The following is a 19395-nucleotide window of genomic DNA, read 5'->3' on the forward strand; positions in this document are numbered from 1 at the left end:
ACTGCAAATATTGACTCTTTGCATCAACTTCATGTAATTTGACACTTATGAAATGCTTGTCATTATACTTCAGTATTCCATAGTAACATCTGACAAAAATATCTAAAGACACTGAAGCAGCAAACTTTGTGGAAATTAATATTTGTGTCATTCTCAAAATTTTTGGCCACGACTGTACATACTCAATTTACATCACAAATAGTATGGTTAGTATATATATATATATATATATATATATATATATATATATATATATATATATAAGATACCTAAAGGGGTCCTACAATTTCAAATCAAATAGCTAAATGATCCATTGTATGACCATCTTAAAACAATTCCATGTTAGCGTAGCACCCCCCCACACTCATGCCCATGATGAGATGATGATGAGAGCAAACACTTGCACTTTCTCTTGACCTACGTATTGCATATAGGATGTAGTCCACCTTTTAGCAGTGGGACGATTTGCAAGCAGTGACAAATAAATAGGTTATCAATATTTATTGAAAAGGAAAGGGCTATGTTATGCGCGCATTGCGCCTTTTCCTTTTCATTGGTGATAACATTTTTGATTGCAGCTCAAATCACGTTGGTTAAGCGCCCTGCACTTCTTTCCATTACCAATATTTATTTACAGACACTGTGGTAAACAATAGCCTAATCATATTTAAGATAATTTCTTTGGAAAGCCCAAATGCCACGTGATTCTCCACCCATTGAATTGGCAGCCTAGGCGTACTCTATTTCATTGAGACCCATGCTCCAGCGAGTCACCTCTTCTCAAGCACTCGAGCAGTACAGTTATTGACAGCTACGTTCACACAGCACACGCGAGTTGTCCTGAGCTAAAAAAAAGTGCCCGTCAATCTACTCGCCGAGCTTATTTATTTTAGGGAAAGGGATTTTTCAAAAGTTAAGCTTCAATAGTGAACATACTATTAATATGCTGGCTACTGTGGATAGTCCGCAAAAAGAAAGCTACAAAAATACACGTTGGCATTTGCCTTGGCTAGCCTACTGTAGCCAGGTCGATATCTACTGTATCTACCATGTCCAGGCCAGTAGAAATTTTGTTTGGGCCAGTAGCTTTTTGACCAACGGCTAGCAGATACCATTAGACTCCCAGTAATTGTGCTAACGCTAGTTAGCATTGGATCGCGAAACTACTTAACTTCATACTGCACACAGAGAAGTAGATAAAGGGTAGATAAATGGTCTTATTGCCAAAATCCCGAAGTATCCCTTGACACAGCCTACAAATAGGACCCATTTGAGACCTGTTTTGCCTGACCAGGTCATGAGATCTGGAAAAACTCCAGGCCCCAGAAAATAAAATACATTTTGAAACACCACTTTTGAACCTGTGGCACCACCTCTGTTGAGACCACACTTGATCTTGCACACCCAACTAGTAGAAGAGAGGCTACTGAACTTGAAACAGGGATTGCTGAGAGCGTGTGAATAATGCGCCAGAGGTGCTTTCAATACAATTAGTAGGCCTAGGCTAACTCATAGAAAGCAGAAAGATGTAGATGTCTGTTTCCAAATAACCTACGAAACAAATACATTTTTTCATCTCAAATTGTCCGCCTGACCGAATGCAGCCCTCTATTCCAGTGTTCTGTCTCACCATAGACGGAAATGAGCACGGAGAGCAAAATAATCCAGTCTGTCATTGATGTTACAGTTATTTGTGGTCTTTGTTTTGTCTGAATGCTGACTCAATCAAAACATCTTCAAAGATTGCCCTTAAATAGCCTAGACCATGACAGTTCTCAGTTCTCAGCTGTCTGTCTCAGCTGAATTTCACCTTGCCCTTTCTGACACAACTTCCTGTGCTCTCTCTCCATTAAAGTGGATCATTTTGATGAGTCATCTATCTTGAATCAACATATCCCGTCCATCACCTGTTACTCTGTGTGCATGACCGTGTGGAATGGCAGACAGACAGCACCCTGGTGGATTTATACAGAAATCAGATGCAGGGGTCAGAGAGGGCAATGGTGAAGTCTCAGAAGCGGGTGACGAGGTACAGACAGGTCTGCGACACCTGGAGTGCTCTGTGAAATTGAGCCAAGCTAATGGACTAGTGCCTGACAGGTAAATCTTCATTTGAAGAGGTGTACACAACTTCTGTAGAACATCTAAGCATGAGAATAGCATGCTATTCACCTGTTATTTGTTTGGGGTGGAGATGTGGTGGAGTTGTGTCTACACTGTATTCTGACTTAATTCCTTCAGAATTCCACACATTTTATACACTTCAGGATCCTATTGGATCCAGTATCGGTACCGCTTGCTGTGCAGTAGCAGAGAGAACAGTATGACTTGGGTGGCTGGAGTCGACAAACATTTTCTCAGCACCCCGTTCCTCTGACACCGCCTGGTATAGAAGTCCTGGATGGTAGGGAGCGAGCTCGGCCCCAGTTATCTACTGGGCCATACGCACTAACCTCTGTAGCGCCTTGCAGTCGGGTACCAAGCGGTGATGCAGCCAGTTGTCATGACATTGCCTTCTTTGGGTACAGCGAGCACCATCCCCCTCTCTCTGCACCCCCCCTCCCTCTCTCTCTCTCTCTCTCTCTCTCTCTCTCTCTCTCTCTCTCTCTCGCCTACACCCAGGCTGCTGTTAGGCAGGTCATAAATTCCTGGAGGAGATTCTTCCTCATGGCCAGACAGTTTGGTACAATTTTGTGAAACTCATGAGAGGCAATACAGCCACATTACCATAACCCTGTTTATACAAGAGTCTCTGTTGTGGGGCTTGCATCTAATTGTTGTATGGGATGAATGAGTAAAGATGAAACTATTTGTGAAATTATGTAATGTGATTTTAGACTGTTTAATGAAGGAACTCCAATTCCCTTTGGAGTTTAACTAAGTCATGGGCCCGCCCAATGAGTGCAGACATTGATCTGGCGTCATGGGACTGCTCTTCCAAATATAAACCCTGCCTTGGGAATTTATCTTCAGACCATGCTTCTCTCAATTACAAGAGGGCTAAGGTTTGAGCCCATTGCTGAAATCTTTATTTTTTTATTTTTTTATTTTATTTTATTTTTTTGAATTTGACCCCTTTTTCTCCCCAATTTTGTGGTATCCAATTGTTGTAGTAGCTACTATCTTGTCTCATCGCTACAACTCCCGTACGGGCTCGGGAGAGACGAAGGTTGAAAGTCATGCGTCCTCCGATACACAACCCAACCAAGTCGCACTGCTTCTTAACACAGCACGCATCCAACCCGGAAGCCAGCGTGCTGGACACAGCACGGCACCAATGCGCCGGAGGAAACACTGTGCACCTGGCCACCTTGGTTAGCGCACACTGCGCCCAGCCCGCCACAGGAGTCGCTGGTGCGCGATGAGACAAGGACACCCCTACCGACCAAGCCCTCCCTAACCCGGGCGACGCTAGGCCAATTGTGCGTCGCCCCACGGACCTCCCGGTCGCGGCCGGTTACGACAAAGCCTGGGCTCAGGGACTCTGATGGCACCCAGGGACTCTGATGGCACAGCTGGCGCTGCAGTACAGCGCCCTTAACCACTGCGCCACCCGGGAGGCCCCGCATTGCTGAATTCTTAACCATACCACATGTTTAACTCTGAGACTATCTAACCTACAGAATAAGAACACTTCTTTGATACTAATTACTAGTCTGAAACTAGGAATTCGGCATCATTGAACGCGAAGACCGACAACCGCCAAAACATCTATTCTATAACAACATTGCTGAATGTTACTCTGAACTATCCATTCTAACCACGGCAGAGAGAGAGAGAGGGCAGAAAAACTCTCCAACAGAAACAAACGTTCAAACAGAGATCACGGCGACACACTGAAATATATATATATATTGATTGCAATTATTCCCGAATGAGTGAGTGTTCATGTGAAAAGGATTAGCATTTCAATTATTATAATTATCACTTTGTAGTGTCTTTTATCTCAATCAACCCCCACTTCCCTTTTGTCCACCAAGCCGTGATACCGGTTTATCCCACTAGGGAAACTCTGCTATCATTTCCTTGTAACTACATCTACTCTTTGTTTGTGTGCATTTCTGTGATTATTTAGTTACTAAATAAATGATTTAAGACAATTGATGTATGGATGACTCATAGTGAAAACTGGGTTCGTGGAGGTAACCAACAATTTACGATGTTTGGAATGAGACTAACGTGAGGTAAAGAATAATTGATTAATCGGAAGACAAATTCATCAGATTTTAAAATATCTGAAAGCTATATTAGGAAAATTATAACTTTGTAATCTGAATATTTTCCTTGGTGCCCCGACTTCCTAGTTAATTACAGTTACATGATTAAGTTAGTTTAATCACCTAATTATAATTACAGAGAATTTTTTATAAAAATAAGTCTTCAGTTTAATGATGCCAAAGACACGACACAGTCTAGAAGCTCTCAATGGTGCAGCTGTAGAACTTTCTGAGGATCATCTGGCAATGGCGAATCTTTTCAAATCAAATGTTATTTATCACATGTGCCGAATACAAATAGTGTAGACCTTACCGTGAAAGGCTTACTTACAAGCCCTTAACCAACAATGCAAATAAAATAAAGTGAACAAAGTGAATAAAGTGAACATAAAAAATAAAAAAGTAACACAAGAAAATTACATAACAATAACGAGGCTATATACAGGGGTTACCGGTACCAATGTGCGGCGGTACAGGTTAGTCGAGGTCATTTGTAAAGTGACTATGCATAGATAATAAACAACGAATAGCAGCAGTGTAAAAACAAAGAGGTGGTGTCAATGTAAATAGTATGGTTGGCCATTTGATTAATTGTTCAGCAGGCTTATGGCTTGGGGGTAGAAGCTGTTAAGGAGCCTTTTGGTCCCAGACTTGGTGCTCCGGTACCTTGTTGTTGTGCGGTAGCAGAGAGAACAGTCTATGACTTGGGTGACTGGAGTCTTTGACCATTTTTTGGGCCTGCCTCTGACACCGCCTAGTATATTGGACCTGGATGTCAGGAAGCTTGGCCCCAGGGATATACTGGGCCGTACACACTACCCTCTGTAGCGCCTTGCGATCAGATACCGAGCAGTTGCCACACCAGGCGGTGATGCAACCATACTCTTGATGGTGCAGCTGTAGAACTTTTTGAGGATCTGGGGACCCATGCCAAATCTTTTCAGTCTCCTGAAGGGGAAAAGGTGTTGTTGTGGCCATTTCACAACTGTCTTGGTGTGTTTGGACCACGATAGTTCCTTAGTGATGTGATGTGGTCACCAAGGAACTTGAAACTCTCTTTAGCTTGCCTGGTAGGCTCGCGTCACTGGACAGCTCACAGCTGGGTTTCCCTTTGTAATCCGTGATAGTATCACCTTTTCCACAGTGAAGTTTATGAAATGCTGACCATATAACTTTCAAGAATGACATTTGGAGACCCAAGTAATAGGCTTCTGTAGTCATGCTCAAATGACAGTAGAGCGCCAAACCTACCGAGTTGATTTATGATTTCTAGAATGTTTTAATTATATGCCCTGACTTTTCACTGTATTTTTTTTACAAAATGTGTTTTGTGTTAAATTAGCCACTATCATTAGCCAATGTTAGTTATACACCCACATACATTTATAGCTGTCCCTTTAGTGGTACTTTCCATACATTTTGCATCATTGCATTACATAGTTAGTTTACCTTTCTTTCCTCTGTCACGTTCGTGTGGATGTTCCTGAGGGCCGCTAGCAATAGTGGATGAAATTAGGCTAACGTATTACAATTTGGCAAATCATTTAGGATATAGCCAATTTGAATCAATATGGAACGTAGACCATTTGTAGCCATTTAAACCTGGAGCCTGGCGCATGGTTCACGACGACTGGACTGTTGTCATCACAGTTCCATGATTAGTAAGGATAATTAGGGTAGGTTTATATAGCACTACTGCTCAGCCCCTATTGTACACTTTTCTCACCTTCCAATATTTAATCGATTGAACAATTGCATTTGACAACTTTCAGGATGAATCCAACCACTATTTAGTTATTCACCAATATATTTTGTGCATTAGTCTGGAGAGAAAATTCAAATAAACTTCGAATGAAAAGGTACACCAAATTTGAAGGGATGGCTTTAGAAAATGTACAGAAACCCTATTGAATTAAAACTCTGTTGGCCAGCAAGTGGGAGGGTTTTCAGAGGTTGAATTAAATGTATTCAGTGCACGCAAGAGAACTACGCTGAGAATGAAAGGCATGCGTAAGAAAAGAGTACATTTCCTCTATCTGAATCGGACCCCTAGAGTGCCTTACCTAGCATCTGTAAATAGCATTACAGAATGGACAATAATAGGTGAATGCACAGTAGTGCCTGTGTCAGGCTAGCTTTATGCATTGATGTATTGTACAGTGAGTCAGAACTTGTTTTGTTAACACACTGTACACTTCTCAGGCCTCTGTCTGCTTCCATGTCTGAGTGGCTCACCTCACCTGTGCCTTTGAAAATTGCTGAGAGATTCACTCTGGCTTTGTATTTATGTAACTCAGTAACTCATGTTGCATAATGAGCACACATTCTTGTGCTACAGCTGTGAGAAGAACACACACACATGCGTACACAGGGGAGCACCGGTCACTTCCTGATACGTCACCGTAGTCCTTTACACACCTGTTCTAGAGCTATCCTTACCGCTGTCACACATTGGCACCACATCCATCACTCGCTCCACCGCTCATTTTCCTGCCGCACCTGGCTTTAGTTCCCACGCCACCTTCCCACCCTCCTCCTGTTGAAGCCATAACATTATTAATTAATGCAAGAACTCCCTCTAGAACTCAGAACCCTCTTTAGGACAGGTCTTTGGTCATGACCACTGGGGACAGTGTTGTTAACCTTACGAAGGCATTAGCTGTCTAGCGACTGTACATTTTTATGCCCAACAACCTGTGCTGCACAATTCCTTGAGCTTCTCAAAACTGGCCATCTTTAGCTCCTTATTAAAAACAACCGTTCCTCTCAAAATTCACAGAACGTCTGTGACAACATAATCTTTCACATGGGCTCAATGAAACAAATCCTCACTGCCAGTGTCCCCAAACAAAAAGCTAGCATAGAAGCACAGAGCCCCTGCTTACTGCATCGGCACCGACCATTGGCACTTTGTTCTAAAAGCTGGAGCAGTCGACTGTGCTGAGCTCCCGTCGCTAACCTTCGCCAGGGGTTACCTCCGTGACATCCACTTTCAAAGAGAATCCACAGAGCGGTGCTGCTTCACAAAGAGCCATCTGCCAAAATGGCCTCCCCCATGCTGGGCTAACTCTGTGTGAACGCTGTCTAAAGGGCCCCTGCACTAAGCTGTGGGCATGCCCACTGTTGTAATGGGCAGCCATTATGGCCTGTTGTGATTGTGAGGGCCGGTTAATGTGATCAATTAGGCATCAGACCTCACAGATGATGCCAAAGGACAGACCCGCAGAGACTCTGGCAGTCTCTAATGGATTCGCAATGACTGTGGAGAAATATTGCCCTGTAACTGTTGGTGCGCAGCTGATTAGGGGGTCCATGTCGCCATTTTGAAGGATTTAAATGGAATGAAGGAAAGGAATCACTGTAGAAGTAGCTTTGTCCGAGCCAGAATAGCCCACAGGGCAGGAGCCTATTTACTGTTTCTGTAGCGTGAGGCAGCTTGATGTACAGGTACAGCCTGTGCATAGGACGCTAGTACTCTAACAGAATTGTATTTACTGTATTAGTATGCATGACAGTCCGTCCACGAAAATTGTTGAGCAAAATCATAAATTCCCCGTATATTATGTAAGGGCTTGCAAATTTGACCAATCTCCGCACTATTTTCCTGCATAAAACAGTCAATTCATTGCACTGTCATTGCACTGTCACAAGAAGATGGCTCGCAATTTCAACCAATCGCTGCACATTTACCTCATAATGGTAAAATCAAGCAAGCCACACGTCAACAAACGTTTTCTCTCGTCAACGCATTTTCGTGAGAAATTGGATAAAAATCGTTGCATTTTGCCATGCAAAATGTCAGAAATGCCGCAGCAAAATCAAGCATTTTTGCCCGCAAATATATATTTAAAAAATCGGCCAAATCCTGGAGGGACTGGCATTAAGAATAATATAAAACCAGTCTGCACACCACCAAGGTGAATTGGTTTAGTCTTGACTCTTGGTCAACAGTGTTGGGGGATGGGTAATGTAGTCTCGACTCTTGGTCAACAGTGTTGGGGGATGGGTAATGTAGTCTCGACTCTTGGTTGACAGTGTTGGGGGATGGGTAATGTAGTCTTGACTCTTGGTCAACAGTGTTGGGGGATGGGTAATGTAGTCTCGACTCTTGGTTGACAGTGTTGGGGGATGGGTAATGTAGTCTCGACTCTTGGTTGACAGTGTTGGGGGATGGGTAATGTATTGATGCTCGAGTGCCAAATCAGCACAAATGGACACGAAAAGGTCTAAGCCATCAGGTGCCCAGTTTAGGAAAAAGAGGAAAGAAGAAGAGGAGAAACGTACAAAAGATAAAGGTTTGCAGCTATGTCATCTCTTTGAGTATAATATTATGCATGTAATAGGCTAGTATAACACTTATGTTGGTTAGCCTATGTTTCTATGTTGCTTGCTTTGCTATTACACATAGGGCGACAATATTCTGTTTTCTGTCCAACATTGGATATAATTTAACACAGTTTCATCATGATAATGTAGAAGAACGATTACAACCCAACTAGCACATTATTGATTTGGTTAACTTTCATTGAGGTGACATCATAAAGGTTTTCTGTGATTGTATTGACTAGGTCCTGAGCTCAGTAAGGGGAATTTCCAATGCTGTAGGCTAACTTAAAATACGTCTATATTATGCTGATATTTTCTATCTTTTGTGATATATTGAATCTTAAGGGGTGTCTTATGCCTAGAATTAGACAAGGAAGTTGTATGGTTCATTTGGTTCCTATTCTGAAAGTTTGATCAATTGTGCATAAGGACATGTATATTTAATTGTGCAACAAATGCATTTAGGGTGTCAGGCTCATATACTGTATTTCAATTTTGGAGCACCCTCTGGCACTGGCCAGGATGAGGAGGCATCTACCTCCTCAGCCACACAGGCCTCTTCAGAAATTACCTCAGAGCCTCAAGATGAGGAGCCATCCACCTCCTCAGCCACACAGGTGTCTTCACAAATGTTGTCTGAGACTGAGGATAAAGACCCATTTGCTTCCACTTCTCCCCAGCAGGATTCTGCAGGATTCTACAGGTGTGTGTGTGGGTACACGTACATGTGTTTATGTGTGCATTCCTGCATAACATAAAAATTTAAGTTTCCATTTTGTAGGTAACAATGATGATTTTATTATTACTGGGTGTGTATGTGGGATGTTCCACCACTATAAATTCTGTGAATAACGTGTGTAAACCAATGCCCATTACAAATGCCTGTAGCAGCATCCCCACCAAATCCTGCTGCTGAGGATGAACCACTGTCTACAGACCCTGCTACTGAGGATGAACCACTGTCTACAGACCCTGCTGCTGAGGATGAACCACTGTCTACAGACCCTGCTGCTGAGGATGAAACACTGTCTACAGACCCTGCTGCTGAGGATGAACCACTGCCTACAGACCCTGCTGCTGAGGATGAACCACTGTCTACAGACCCTGCTGCTGAGGATGAACCACTGTCTACAGACCCTGCTGCTGAGGATGAACCACTGTCTACAGACCCTGCTGCTGAGGATAAACCACTGTCTACAGACCCTGCTGCTGAAGATGAACCACTGTCTACAGACCCTGCTGCTGAGGATGAACCACTGTCTACAGACCCTGCTGCTGAGGATGAACCACTGTCTACAGACCCTGCTGCTGAGGATAAACCACTGTCTACAGACCCTGCTGCTGAAGATGAACCACTGTCTACAGACCCTGCTGCTGAGGATGAACCACTGTCTACAGACCCTGCTGCTGAGGATGAACCACTGTCTACAGACCCTGCTGCTGAGGATGAACCACTGTCTACAGACCCTGCTGCTGAGGATGAACCACTGTCTACAGACCCTGCTGCTGAGGATGAACCACTGTCTACAGACCCTACTGACTGGCCTTCAGTTCTCACTGACAGAATTCGGACACAACTAGTTTGCAGAGGACCAAGTGAGGTACCACCTAACTTTGTTTTCCCTAGGAATGAGAGTGATAGAAGAAGTTGCCACCACCAGTATTTCAGGAAGACTTTGGTGAGTGTTGAAAAAATCCCTAGAAGTTGGTTGGTGTATTCTGAAAGAAACAACAGCCTCTTCTGCTTCTTCTGCAAACTCTTTTCTAGGCAGAAAATGTATTTGGAAACACGCAAGTTCTTTGCTGACTTCACACGACAGCAGTCCAGAACACCAAAACTGCATGAAAACATGGAAAGAACTGGCAATGAGGATCAAAAAAGGGGAAACAATTGATAAGCACGAGATGGCACTTATGGAGGCTGAGAGGATGAGATGGAGAGAGGTGTTGACACATCTGACTGCTATTGTGCAGTCTCTGGCAATTAGAAATCTGGCACTAAGGGGACACACAGAAACACTGTACTCTCCATCAAATGGAAATATCCTCAAAGAGGTTGAACTGATGGCACAATTTGATCCAGTCATGAAAGAGAACCTTAACCGTGTCCAAAAGGGGACTTCAAGTCACACCACCTTGGCCACCAAATATAGAATGAACTCATTGATTTGTTGAGCAGCATGACATCAAGCTGGCAAAATTCTTCTCTATCATTCTAGATTGCACCTCAGATGTCAGCCACACTGAACAGTTGTCAGTTGTGATTAGAATTGTGTCCCTGAAGGAGGAGCCCCAGATGAAGGAACGTTTTACGGGACTTTTGGAGGCAGAGGAGTCCACGGGCCAACATTTGTCATCCCTGATTCTCAAAAGATTATAGGAGCTAAAAATCTATTTTGAGGACTGCAGAGGACAGTCTTATGATAATGGGGCCAACGTGAAAGGCAAAAACAAAGGTGCCCAAGCCAGACTCCTGGAAATGAATCTGAGAGCTCTATATGTTCCATGTGGGGCTCACACATTGAACCTGGTTGTGGCTGATGCTGCTAAAAGTTCTGTTGATGCCACAGGTTACTTTGGCATCTTACACAAACTGTACACCTTGTTCTCAGCCTCCACACAGCGATGGGCCATCCTGAAAAAAACATGTGGACATCACTTTGAAGATGTGGACTGAGACATGGCGGGAGAGTAAAGTTTAGAGTGTTGAGCCACTGCGGTATCAGGCAGCAGCGGTGAGAGAGGCACTGATTGAGGTGAGGGATCAAACCAAAGATCCTGTGATAAAGATTGAGGCCCAGTCCTTGTCAGAGGAGGTGGGATTATACCGCTTCAGCATCTACAGTGGTGTGGTATGACATCTTGAGCCAGATCCAACATGTGAGCAAGCTGATGCCGTCTCCCAGTGTGCATGTGGATGTTGCAGTCAGTCTTCTCAGAAAGACAGAGAGAGGTCTCAGCAACTACAGGTCAACAGGCTTTATGACTGCACAAACGTCAGCCAAGGATATTTGCGAGGGAATGAATGAAGAGGCCGTTCTACAACAAAAAAGTCTGCGGTCCGCAGAGAGCACTTATCATACGAATCATTTGATGAGCCTTTGAATGATGCCCTGAAGAATCTGGGGGTGACATTTTTCAAATTTGTTGTTGATGCTGCAACCTCAACCTGCAACCTTGGAAAATGTGGGAGAGAAGTTTGGAGTCCTGTCAACCTTCCAAAGTCTCTCAAATGAGGAGCTGACAGAACAGTGTGAGGCCCTTAGTATGACACTGCACTACAAAGAACACTCAGAATTGGATGGCAGAGGAATTGAAGAACTTCCTGACTTGCCAGATGGCAGTTGTGCAATTTAGTTTGTGTATTTCAGGTTATTTTCTTTATAATTGTGTTATTATAGTTGTGTATTTGTATGATATAGGATTTGTGCAATATAGTTTTATTTGTGTTTTTTGTTAGCAATAGGGTAATAGTGTAATAATTTGATTCTCTTTTTTTATTTGTATTTATATACTACAATTTGTTTCTATTTGTCTTTGTCACTTATTTTGGATATTCATGAGTCTTATTTTTGTATATATTTATTTATATAGTTTTAAATGTTATGATTCATTTATTTGTGTTGTTCCAAATGTCTGAATAAAAGGTTTTGTCCTAGTTGTATCTCTGAAACGCGTTGTATTCGGTGCTTTTAGATCCCGAAGGAAGCTAGCTAGGAAAAAGTGATGTCTCACCTCCCATGGTCTGTTTAGAGCTGTCTGTGTAGAGATACAAGTATATCTGTTTTCATATCCCACTGTTTTCACACAACTGTTTTATATATACAGGGCCTTTAATGCAGTGTTTGTTCTTCCATAAAATGGCCCCTGGCTTTTGAGAGTAGCTAGATACACTGACCTAGAAAGATGAATTTGATGTGTGGATCTAATCATGTTTACTAAAGAAGAGCTGCTTCAAGTGTTTTGCACCTTGCCATTGGGTGTAGTAGATAAGTAGGCTAGAATAGCAGATGTTGTCACGTTAACAGTAATGATTTACAGTGCCTTCAGAAAGTATTCACACCCCTTTACTTTTACCACATTTTGTTGTGTTACAACCTGAATTTAAAATGTATTACATTTAGCCTTGTGTCCCAGATCTATACACAATACTCCATAATGTTAAAGTGGAATTTTGTTTGTAGTTTTTTTTTTAATGACTAAATAAGGTCAGGAATGAAAATGTGCTTAACAAATCACATATTAAGTTGCCTGGACTCATTCCATATTCAATAATAGTGGTTAACATGATTTCTGAATGACTATCCCATCTCTGTACCCCACACATACAATTATCTGTAAGTTCCCTCAATTTGTTGAGTGTTGAATTTCAAGCAGAGATTTAACCACAAAGACCAGGGAGGGTTTTCAATGTCTCACAAAGAAGGGCACCGATTGGTAGATGTGTAAAATAATAAAAAAACAGATGCTGAATATCCCTTTGAGCATTGTGAATTTATTAATTACACTAGGGATGGTGTATCAATACACCCAGTCACTACAAAGATACAGACGTCCTTCCTAACTCAGTTGCCTGAGAGGAAGGAAACTGCTCAGGGATTTCACAATGAGGCCAAAGGGGATTTCAAAACACATAGAGTTTAATGGTTGTGATATAAGAAAACTAAGGATGGAGCAACAACATTGTAGTTGCTTCACAATACTAACCTAAATGACATGGTGAAAAAAAGAAGTCTGTACATAATACAGATATTCCAAAACATCCATCCTGTTTGCAACAAGGCACTAAAGTAAAACTGCAAATATGTGGCGAAGAAATACACTTTTTGTCCTGAATACAAAGCGTTATCTTTGGAGAAAACACAACACATCGCTGAGTACCACTCTTAATATTTTCAACATGGTGATGGCTGCATCATGTTATGGGTATGCTTGTCATCAGCAAGGACTAGGGCGTTTTGGGGGGGATTAAAAAGAAAAGTGTTGACACCTACTGTAGCTGATAAAAAGCCACTTCTCTGAAATGCACATATTTTAGCTGTGGTCTATACCCTTGTATGAATAAGACATTGAGGTCAATGGCACTCAGCAACACAGCAATGTAGCCCTCTTCACCCTGAATGGCTTTCAGCTTTATGACAGGCAAAGCACTTTGGAGACCTCCTCTTATCACTGTGCACATCTGAGAGCTGGTTCAAAGCATGTTGATTGAACATATTGACTCACTGTATTTCTCTCATTTGTGTGTTTGGCAGAAAATACTTTCCTGACAAATGGATATAATAGACTGTATAAACACATGGATATAATTGGTTGTATACACATTTTTCACAGCATTTCAACTGTTCATCAATAAACTATGACTCTAGTACTGTGTCGTATTATGTATAGTATGTTCAGTTGCACACATTTGCTAACGCATGTTGTAGCTTGTAGGTCCTATCAAACAGATGGAAGACATAGGCTTACCTGTGCTAATTAGCTGTCTGTGTCTCCGAACACCTGTGTGTAAACGGAAGACGGACATAACAAACGTGTTGTCGGCTGCAACTGTGTTAAAACCGTATATATTTTGCATCTGTGAAGTTATTTTGATGTGATATGTTTCTAGAACTATACCGCAATTGAGAATCGATTCACGTTCAGATGGATTATTTGTCTGTTTTGCCTGCCAGAGCCAATTCTCCTCTAAACAGAACATGTAAGGTCCTTGGACTAGAAGGAGTAACGTGAGGCTCCTTTAGTCCATTATTGGGCTAGCCTCACCTGTGCCTGCTGATAAACCGGCCTCATTAGGCCACCCAGACAGATTTGTGGTTGAATAACATCCTGGTATTTCTCCATTGGCAGGGGCCATGTTTGTGTTCCCGACAGAAATGGCGGCTCCAGAAAGACCCCGCGGTGATGGAGTGACCTACGTCAATATTCCCATCAGCCCCACGTCCAAGAAACAGCTGAACTACATGGAGCTGGAGCATCAGGAGCAAACTGGGGTCAGGGGGACTGGCCAACACCTCCCAGGACAGAGTAAGGGCCCATTTTCTCAATAACAACCCGTCTTTTGTAGGTAATTGGTGGTTTGCTCTTCTGTGGTTCCAATGTCTTTGATCTTGCTACACATTTTTCTATAGCCAATCGACATGATGTGCCTCTTGAAGTGCAATAGTGTACATGCAGGTACACTATATTCAAAAGTGATGTTGTAGTCAAAGAAAATATAAAGTGGTAAACATGATATTTATTGTGTGAGCAGAGTAAGGGCCCCACATACTCAAATGTGACCATTTTTATTTAAAGGTCCAATGCAGCCATTCTTTTTAATCTCAATATCAATTTATAGGTACGTCAACAATTCAGATTTTCCTGTGTTTTATCCTGTGCGTCAACAATTCAGATTTTCCTGTGTTTTATCTAATATTGTACAGCAGCTGATGAAACTAACACTGTAAAAGTGTGAATTTGATCAGTGTTATTTCCTGATAGTTGCAGGTTGAAAATACAATCGACACAGAACATCTAACCAGCGGGTTTGCATGGGTGGGAGTTTTGTATTTCCATGGTGATTTAGTTTAGTTGAAAGTTTTGTGGGAAAACAGCGGAATTCCCTTACATTGGTGACTTTTTAAAAATCTAATCAGTTTTCCATGTTGTCATCGCATTTGATTTTAAAAAATGTATGACGTGGAAAGTTTGATTCAACCACTTTTTGTCCAGTTGGTCCCCACTCAGACCACTCCCACAGAGTCCAAGTCAAATTCATGCTTGTACCCAGAAATGATTTGATATTGATATAAAAATGGCTGCATTGGGCCTTTAACTAATTTACTGCCGAGATGTCAACAGGCAGGCTAAAACTCCATCCCCACCAAAACAGGCAGACATTCATTTCAAACAGCTCTTACACTGAAAGTACATTATCATAATTTTCACAATTTCACAGTATTATTCCAACCTCATACTGTGGAAATATATATACATTACATATACACTCAATAGACTCTTAGTAAATGATACTCCTTCAATTCAATTCCCGCTTAGTCAGAGATAAGAAAATAACCCTTCAACGCTCACGTTGATTGCTCCCCGTCTTGCCGAGCGACACTCAAGCTGCTGTCGTCAGGTGCGGGGATGCGATAGCGCGGTCTAATAGCGTGGTTACTCTCCTGGAATATGAGGGACGCTCTTGCTCGCGGCGAGAAAGGTTAATTTCCAATGTCATCTTGACGGTTTCTGTCATTTGGAGGAGTGTGCCAGCGTAGCCGAGATGGAAGGTCGTAGGGCGTTCAGAATACAGCGGTGAATTCACTTGCTCTAATGGGGTCATCTTCCCAGACTGTGTTGTGTGTTTGTTCATTTTTCCACTTCATGAAACTGCCGGGAGAAAGTATAACTGAAGCAATGGTACTTAATGCTTCCTCTGTAGTTCACAGACAGGAAGATATTGCTGTTCTCTCTCATTTGAATGATAATCGTACATAAGTGTGGTCACTGTGTTTTTGAATGAACCTCTCTACCATGTTTATTTAATTTTTATGCATGACACCCTGAAAGAAGGGTCAACAATACTCATTATTACTCATAGACTGCTTATTTTTTCTCTCTACAGGGAAAAGTTCCACTAAATATGCCCAGATTGACATCACTGCTACGGATGCCGCCCACAAAACGGGTACCCAGCATGCCCTGGGGCGAGAGGAGGGTCTTCGCACCCTGGAGCAGAGGAGGAGGGGAGTACCACAGTGACATCACACCTCCAATCTTGACCTCCACAGGGCCTCTGGCCCAGACCAGACTGTTGTATAAATCTCTAGAATTCACCAGAAACTTGGATTTCCTTGGGCACCTCCAGCTGCCATGATGTCAAACTCCTCCGAGATCTGCCACATTTGATTTCTCTAACATCAATTGTTGACGTCTTCGGACAGTACTGTCATTCTGCAATCACGAAAGCAACATGAAAACAAACTGTAATTAAAAAGACAAAAGCTGCTGCATGGATTTAAGGGATGTAAAGGGGACATTTCAATCCCTTGTGGAACCAGACATCTCATTAGAAGGCATCACTGTCACTGTCACAGCCCTGGGCAGACTTGGGAGGAGTGGGGGGCTGAAAGTGCCAGTCTTGGAACTGAGTCATTACCCAGGCACAAACCCCCGGAGGAGCAGTGGGTTTTTCACAGCCTCGTCTGTGCCACCCCTAATCTAATACAATACGGTTAGTACCTCGTTTGGGGGAGATGAGGAGGGAGTTGAAAAAAGCATTACCCTCTAACTCCTCTCTGATTATCGTTATACTAATTCTATAGTGTTTAGTTGTATGAAAGCCTTGACTGAGGCCTTTTGAAAGAGACTAGTTTAGTTTAGCACAGGGCCAGATAGTACATGCAGTCTTACTCATTCAGAATGTCAAAGCTACAGCGACGTTCAACAAACTTTTTAAGAACTTTATGATGCTAATGCAACAAAGTGGGCATAGACGTTCCGGCGGTGTTTGTATACCAATGAGACCAACGCGATTAAGCCCTCATTATTGGGTTCTGGTGACTCAGCCCAGGCTTGTAATTGTTCCGCGTTGGCTAGATGAACTTTGGTTGGCTTGAGTGTGCCTAATTGCCCGCTGTTGACCACATCCGTAGCGTTCGTTTCTGGGCGCTCTCCATTTGTTTTTCAACTACACGGTTCACATGGCTTCGCTGAGGGACAGACAGACAGAGCTTCAGCAACATACACCCTATAAATAATTCATTGGATTTTTTTCAGCTTCGCAGAAAGGAAAAATGAAAAACAATATCCCGGAAATGTTTGTCAGAAGCGCCTGTGGCCCCCCATTATGCAAACATATATCTTTTTTTTTTTTAATAGCTAGATAATTTAAGACAAGAGTTCCTACGTAAAAGTAACCTTATTGGAATAGAAATGTATTCTTGTCTGTATTCCCTACTGTGTGTTGAACGTATGTATGCGTTTGTTTTGCTGATACTTTAGACAGTCATTATTTTATTTGTGCGGTTCTCATTATATTAGTACATATATCACTTTTTCATATACGCAAATGTAACCTTGTCTAGAGAGAAATATACTTGTATTAAAACCAATATATATTTCTCCGGTATCTGTAAATACATTTCCCTGTTTCTGTTCTAGATGTCTTGGACACATACATGATATATTTGAAGATAATGTGTATGTACAGATCAATGTTAAGAGTTTTACATACGATGCCTGTATTTTTTCAAAAGCCTTTTATTTGAACATTTTATTTATAACAAATAACAACCATTGCTTTGACGTGTTGAGTTCATTTCTTTATGTACTGGTTCACTGATTGGACTCTTTTTATCCTCATGTGGCTCATTGAACATAAAGCCAATGGTTACACTGCACTTACACTTTACAACCAAATGGTTGTTTGTTTTGGTTGGAGTAAAAGAGTCTAGTCCTGTTTGTCATAGGGACCGGATGTTGGAGCTGTCGTAAAGGCAGTAAGTAACAGGAGGCAACAGAATTCGGTGCAAAAAGTGTAAGCAATCCAATGGATATTTACATAGGACTACAACAATATTTACAAAATAGGCAGATTCTCAAATACTGTCAAAACACTGATTTGAATGAAATAAAAACCTCAAAATCAGGCCTACTCTGCCAAAACAACTATAGCAGGCTGGGGTATACCAGACCACCCCACATGAACAAAAATATTATAGTATACTGTGGCATAAATACTATAGTATTCACTCGTGTTTTTGCAGACTTCACTGTAGTATTCACTGTACTGTTTTTGTGGACTTGAGTCAGCATGATGTAGTATTTACTCTACTTTACTGTAGTATTTACAGTTAACTATAGTGTAAAAGAAAATGGTACTATATAAACTTTAGTAATTAATGTAGTGTTTTAGCAGATTGTAGTATACTATGGTATTTACTGTAGTGTTTACTATAGTGATTTTGTTTTATTATCTTTGACATTGAAGTTGAAGCGTTCTCCTTGAGGAAACCTACTGGATAAATGCTAAAAGAGTACATTTTCCATAACTGGTAGGTAGGTAGGACTGGCGTCTGAACAGAGTTCAGGTTTCTCACTTATGGGTGGCACAAATTGGGATATGGGGAAGGGGAATGGGCAGGACATTAACAAATTAAATACTGTAGTATTTACTATAGTAAAAAAAGTATAGTGTTTTTGCAGACTGTAATGTTTTTGAAGACATTACTGTAGTATTCACTATAATGTTTTTGAAGACATTACTGTAGTATTCACTATAATGTTTTTTGCCGATACTACTGTAGTACCACGTATGTTAGAAGGATACTTCAGTGTGTAGTATAGCATTCTACAGTATAGTAAGTACTGTAGTATTCTATAGTAAACTGTACTCTTTTTTTCATGTTGTTCCTCCAGCACATACTGTATACCTGAGGTAGAACAGAAGTGAAGCACATCACTTCTGATAAACAGACAGCTTTATACCAGTGGGGTGATTCCGCTTCAAACCAGGCCAAAACATGAGCGTCACAGCAGTTGAAGCTTAGGTCAATACATTACATTCAATAGGAAAATATGAGTGTCACAGTGGTTGATGCTTAGGTTAAGACATTGCATTCAATTAAAAAAAAGTTGGTGATAAAGCTGCAATAGAGATATTGTTTAGCGACTCAGGCAGACAGACAGGCAGGCAGGCAGACAGACAGACATAACCACAAAGACAGACAGACAGACAGACAGACAGACAAGACAAGACATGAACACTCACAGACAGACAGACAGACATGTACACACACAGACAGACAGTATCAAGTCAATGTAAAATAACATGACCGAATTCATTCTAACAAGGCTCTTAGTTTCTCAA

The 19395-nt window shown here is 41.8% G+C and overlaps 1 protein-coding gene across 2 annotated transcripts in view; it reads left to right on the forward strand.

The window, feature by feature from the left end:
• Window positions 1-17831, forward strand: part of LOC139416136 (protein Dok-7-like) — a 51129-nt gene extending 33298 nt beyond the window's left edge. For both annotated transcript variants that reach the window (XM_071164460.1, XM_071164461.1), the window contains 2 exons: window positions 14394-14570; window positions 16150-17831. In XM_071164460.1, the coding sequence (XP_071020561.1) occupies window positions 14394-14570; window positions 16150-16286 (314 nt within the window). In that variant the 3' untranslated portion in view covers window positions 16287-17831. The remainder of the gene's footprint in view (window positions 1-14393; window positions 14571-16149) is intronic.
• Window positions 17832-19395: the final 1564 nt, after the last annotated feature.

The sequence above is a fragment of the Oncorhynchus clarkii genome, chromosome 9 (genome assembly GCF_045791955.1).
Source record: "Oncorhynchus clarkii lewisi isolate Uvic-CL-2024 chromosome 9, UVic_Ocla_1.0, whole genome shotgun sequence".
Classification (NCBI taxonomy): Eukaryota; Metazoa; Chordata; class Actinopteri; order Salmoniformes; family Salmonidae; genus Oncorhynchus; species Oncorhynchus clarkii.